This window comes from Mesitornis unicolor, unplaced genomic scaffold (assembly GCF_000695765.1).
Source record: "Mesitornis unicolor isolate BGI_N332 unplaced genomic scaffold, ASM69576v1 scaffold41018, whole genome shotgun sequence".
NCBI classification, from domain to species: Eukaryota; Metazoa; Chordata; class Aves; order Mesitornithiformes; family Mesitornithidae; genus Mesitornis; species Mesitornis unicolor.
The window spans coordinates 6205-12466 of record NW_010201914.1 but is presented as its reverse complement, the minus strand read 5'-3'; the positions used below and the strand labels follow the sequence as shown (position 1 = coordinate 12466).

General features: G+C 38.1%; 1 protein-coding gene across 1 annotated transcript in view; it reads left to right on the top strand.

The window, feature by feature from the left end:
* The window catches only part of PLGRKT (plasminogen receptor, C-terminal lysine transmembrane protein), a 6642-nt gene extending 656 nt beyond the window's left edge, over nt 1-5986 (top strand). Inside the window, 2 exon segments of the mRNA XM_010190241.1 lie at nt 722-831; nt 5865-5986. Of these exon segments, the coding sequence (XP_010188543.1) occupies nt 722-831; nt 5865-5986 (232 nt within the window).
* The last annotated feature ends 276 nt before the right edge of the window (nt 5987-6262 follow it).

The window sequence follows — 6262 nt, the reverse complement described above, 5'->3', positions numbered from 1 at the left end:
AGAGCGGTTATGGTTATATGATGCTGGATCTGCCTTTTGCATTGTAGCAGTGTTGTGGTTTAACTGGGTAGTTATTTTTATCCAGTAACTGCTCAGAGGTTGATCAGGTGACAAAGTGACTCTGAGATTTCTGCCTGCTCCCAGTTGTGTTTTGGTTGCGTCTGTACTGCAGACCAAAAGCAGACATGTGGACTGACATAAAATTATTCATCTGAGGTACCGAAAGTGGGGAAGAACTTGCCTTGTAGGACTTCCATTTGTTAACATGTTTTTCTTGTGCTATCACATGATTAGAGGGAATGTAGGAAATATTTGTGTTTTGTGTACATAGTACATATTAAACGCACCTTATGCATTATTTGTTCTCTGTGGACTCAAATGCATTTGGAACTAAACATACCTTGATTGCTACATGTTGCTTGTGGCTGGATGAATATATGCATGTGCACATGGATGCTACCTGAGTTAGATATTTCCATTTCAGTTAGATATATTCAAAACCCACTTGAAGCAATTTTTTTAATACCCTTGGGTTGACAGTTGAACAAGAAGGCAACCAGAAGATTAATGCTTCTGAGGAAATTAAGACTTGTTCTTTGATTAGAGAGTGTAGTAGGATACACAAGTCCTAGGCAGTCAAGGTCAAACTAACAATACTGGTGTGCTGAATGTCCTAAATAATCTTATTTTTTCTTTCCTTTTTATTTTTTTTTTTAAACAGAGCAATAAGAAAGAAGAATGCAGGAGTTCTACTGCCAATAGTTCCCTTAAGCTTTATATTTGCCTATCATTATGATATGGGCTATAGGACACTGTTACAAAGGATAAAAGGTATGTGTATATAAGTCTGCCTGGATCACACATAGGACCAAACTTAATGTTGCAGATAACTTCTTATCTTTTTAGAGTGCCTGGGAGAAAGCTCACAACAGATTTTCTCTCTTTCTCTGGACAAAATTCTTGCTCTTTCATTTCTTTTCTTCTCTGTTACAATCAGATAGTTTCCCAGACAAGAGTACTTTACTTTTACAGCCTTTCCCTCCAGTTAAGACTGTTTGTTAATTTCTCCTCTTTTATTTCAAAAAATATGCATTCTAAGGCTATAAATAGAGCTGAAGTATAACTGTGTATCTGGGAGAAATGACAGATCTGTGATTTCCTTCCATATTCTACTCTGATGCTGTTTTGGTAAGGGGTAGGGATCATAAGAGCAGGTAACGGGCTACAGACAGGAATCATGCCCTTATACCTTCATGACTGACCACAGTCATTAGCTGATCATCTTGCCACAGCACCCTGCTAAGATGGAAAAAAGAAAGGTGATTCCCAGAAAGTAGGGTCTTGCCTCATAGTTGCCAGTGGCGGATTACAGAATCACAGAATCTTAGGAGTTGGAAGGGACCTCGAAAGATCATCCAGTCCAACCCCCCTGCCAGAGCAGGATCACCCAGACTAGGTCACACAGGAACGTGGCCAGGCGGGTTTTGAATGTCTCCAGAGAAGGAGACTCCACAACCTCTCTGGGCAGCCTGGTCCAGTGCTCTGTCACCCTCACAGTGAAAAAGATTAGATTAAGCAATAGGTGTTGAGAATTGCAGAGGTGCATTATGTTAGCTCTAATTCCTAGTGATGGAGACACACCAAGAGTGTTCACTGTAAGTGAAGACAACATTGGGCCATGGCTTGTCATCTTCACGAATCATCTTAGTTAACTAGCTTGATTTTCCTGTCTGCTACTGACACAAACATACTGAAACAAAACAAAAATTTGTTTCAGCTCTTGATCTTAGCCTCCAGATCTAAGTTTCCTAATTCTGTGTACTTCACGGAAAATAACAATAGATATTTAGATAAACTTTGAGGTATTTCCTGCTGCATACAGGTGCAAATATATTTAGGTGATGCAGCAATGTATATCTGCGAACAATTCCTAAACCGCACTAAACACATTCTTTGGATTTTAATAGAAAGAAGCATCTAAGCACAGGGAGAAAAACGGTGTGGCTCTTGGAAATTAGTGTGTTGAAATGGAGATTAGTACATACAATGCAGAAGGAACACTTGTAATTTATGATCTGTTAATAGTTTGTTTGGGTTGTTTTTTTTTTTAATAGGATGGTTTTATTCCAGAATTACGAAAGAGTAAGCATATCATAATGCAAACCCCATGGCAAGAGTATGTAACATGTTTACTCAGGACCATGTGGTCCTGTATAGATTGAAGAGGGGTAATTTGGTATCCTATTTCTTTCTAAATAGTAAAATTCATCTTCGTAACTTCAGATACACTAGAACAACTTCAGCAGTATGCAAGTCTTGTCAAAAGGTTTTGGAGAAAAGAAGCTATGGAGCTAAATGGACAACAAGATAAAATGAAATATGCCAAACTAACTCTGTCTTTTCCAGGAAAATTATGTCTCTTTTCCAAAAGAAATGTGGTAGATCATCTATAAACTCATGAAAGCATTTAGTGTGGTATCACATGAAGATTAGGTTAGCATGAAGGACAGTTAAGCATTGGAGTAAAGAGAAGACATCAAAGGTTTGTGCTTAAAAAGGCAGGCTAGGCTTTAGCAGGTTTATTAGCAATATTCCTCAATATTTGGTCTGGATCTGCATTTGTTTGGTATTTGAAATTATGAGTAGGTTATACTAATCAAGTCTGTGGATAACAAACTTGATTGGTGTCATCAACAGAGAAGATATAAACTGTAGTACAAAAGGAACTGATAACCTGAGTAACTGAGGTAATAAAATAGGATTCAATTTGATAAGAAAGTCAGATTGAAGCTAGAGACTGATAGGGATTTCTACAATCTGAGCTCACCAGCTGGAAATGATAGAAAAAGGGAAAAACCTGAATGTGTTAGGTGATCAGAGAATGAGTATAATCCAGTAGCATGATAAAATTATGAGAGTCAAGCAAAGTCTAGAAACATCAAGTGAGGTTTTCTAGTATCACAGCATGGTTGAGACTGGAAGGGGCTTCTGAAGGTTGTCTGGTCAAGCCCCCTGCTTAAGCAGGATCATCAAAAGCCAATTGCCCTGGAAAATGTCCAGATGGCTTTTGAATATCTCCAGGGATGGGTATTTCACAACCTTAGTACGATTAGAGAAGTACAGATAGGAAGGTATCAATGCAGGAAATTAGTAATACCTTTCTTGGATATTTATACATAAATTGGATGCAACTGGACTTGCCTATCCCGCATCAGCCTTTTTAGCCATCAGTGCGTTTGCAGCAAGCATGGGTAGTGTTCTTCCCTTATCTTTGTTTGCGAAGCCTAGCCATGATGATGATGTATATGGAGTCTAGAATTCCTGAGAAGCTAAAATTATCAGGGAATGCTGAGTGGCCTTGCAAGAGACAGAAATGTGGTTAGTTTGTTTAGTCTTGTAAAAAGACATGGGAGAGTTGAGTCTACAGATCCTACTTACAGGATAAGATAAAGGAAAGTAAGAGAAGGAAATTAAACTAATTACTAATATCAGCTCTGGAATAAAAGGAAGTGGACTAGCCTGAATTAATCTGGGCTGGAAATCAGAAGAAAGTTCATAATTATGTGAAAGTCAGGTTCAGGAATTGATTTTTATTTTAAGATTAACATTAAGTAGTTGAAGAGAAGGTTTTATGACACAATTGACCTGCAGCCACAGTGCTTGTTCTTATTACTCAGCTGAGCCCTGTGTCCACTCCGATACTTTCTCAACTACTTCTCTGCTTGCCCATGTATTCTGTTGGTGCATGGCATGCTTCATCTCTGTGGTGTAATATTGAATGTATACACCATTTCCGTTATTGTTCACTCTTTTGCTGGTCTCTGTCATCCAGAGTATACTGATCTTCAGCCTCATGGCCAATTTTCTCTCCTAAATTAATCTGCAGTTATTTCCATGCTGTACAATCTTCCTTGTATCTGAACCACCTTGATCAAATAGCCTGGTATTTGCAGCCCTTCATTCTTTGGTATCAGTTTATATCCCTGGAAGGTTTCTCTATTTCTTTTTCATCAGGCATTTTGTTTCTGACCTTGCTTACAGTTAATTTTTTCTTGTCTCTAGCCTACTTGTCCAAACATTTTCTCATGACTTGCTTGTTCTCCCACATCTAAATCGTAGGGGGTTTTCCTGCTTTATAACTTGGGCTAATTAAAGCAAAAACTGAAAACATAGAGGGAATTACCTGTTTTGAATTCTGCTTATGTTGTTGAAGAGCCGTAAGTGTGCCAGGGCCATGTATCAACTGAATCTTTCAGGGATGACAGGGTTACAGAACCACCCTCAGGTGCATTGTTTTTTCTGAATGGCTGAGGACACGAAGAATCAGTCGTGGACCTGCTATCTGTGTTCTTGGCCTTGCTGTTCTGCTTTTCCTCCCAGTTCAGGTATATATTGCTAGTGTTTTTCGGCAAAAAACATTAGAGCAGAGTTGGGTTTATATAGCTAGCTTCCAACTGCACAGAACTTCTCCACTAAGCAATGAAACTCTGGCTACCTTTACCAAGATTTAGATAGCTGTCCTGTTTGTATACTGAGTCATGTGAGAAGGATGGTGACTGGGTAATCTGCTCTAGTGCATGTGAGTGACAGGCACAAAATTTGACTAACTATAACATATCTCTGTCACCTAAGATCTATTGCTATTTCATAACCAGATGCTATATGCAACTGACCGGCATTGTGTTGTTACCACTTACTGCGAGTGGCAGTCAGTGTCGTCCTGTTGGATATTACTGATGTGTGGAGATCTCAAGCATGGTAATACTACCACAATTGCAGCTGGAGATTTCAGCATTTAATCCTGCTTTAAAGAATGAGCACAATCTTGACTCCACTACAATGTTCAATCAGGTTTACTTCACATAAATACAGCTTCCAATCACTGCCATAACAATTATCAAGCAAGAAGTTAAGGCCTAAGTAAACAAGATTGTTGGCTTTGTACCAAGTGGCATCAGCCAAAATAAATGCATTCATTGCCTTATCTTCACTGTTTCTTATATCACAATCAGACCACCATGACTTATGTATGGTGTTCAATCTGTATCTTTGTTTTTTGGATTCTCCATCTCAGATGTTTTCGTTCCAGCCTTACCCAGAGCATTCTGCACCCCACAGCTTTTCCCTGCTATGCTGTTAAGTCTGCATGTTTAGGTAACTGTCTTAGCAAATCTTTTTGTGAGCAGTGTGCTTTGACCAATGCTTCTTCAAGTCCTGGGCTACCCACTTTATGCCTGTAGGCTGGTATCTTTTGGCCTAGGCCTGAGGCAGGAAGAAAAACTGCACCCAAATATGGCACATCGAGGATACTGTGTACAAGAATTTACCTGTTAAAGCTTGTGTATGCTTTTATATCTGATCCACCTTCTTCTCTGACTTCTACTTGGTCAAATGCAGTATGGAGGTTGGTACAAAGGACATGGTAATGCTAAGTTCTTGCTGTACCTCATGTCTCCATTCCAAAGCATGTGTGTAATAAATCTCTAAACAAAACATCACAATAACTCAGTGTAGTTTTTAGGAGAAAGGGGCTAACAGGAACAGCAACAACAGCAGCACAATTGATTGTTATGGCTGAAGTTCTTTCAGACAGATGCAGCCAGAGGCAGATATTCACTTCAGACTGAACACTTCAGTGTGCAGTTATCCCACCAGTCAAAAATTTCCTAAAGACAACTTTAATGCTACATTGTCATCAGCTTGTTTGTAAAATACATAGTTGTGACCTGGTATTTTGTTGTTCTCACCCAAACAAAAATAGTTTAATTAGTTACTTAATTGTTTTGATTTATTTTTTTCATTTCCTTTGCTTTCTCACAGTAAGGGTGAGGAAATTTATTTAATTTCTTTGGGGTTTTTTTCAGGTGAAGCAGAGAACATACTGGACACACAGAGCACATTGCTAGAATTGCCAAAAGGACCACTTACTTATGAAGACCTGGAGAAAATCAGAAGATCTCAGAGCAAATTCTTCATAGAAAAATAGAAAGATGATATTAAAGCTTAATACCCGAAATGTGATTGTAATGTTGGTTTTGGACATAAATTAATCATTAAAATTTTGATAAAATTATGAGCTTTTATAAAATCAAAATATAATTCATTTTTTAAAATCAGTACTTTCTGAAGCAATGATTTTTATATTATATATATCTCTTCAAAATATCCATTGTTGCTGTGGTATATTTGTTGTGTTTAGAATGAAATATTGAATTTCTACTATGTATTTAGAGTCTGAAAATAACTTTCACGTGTAGTAAAA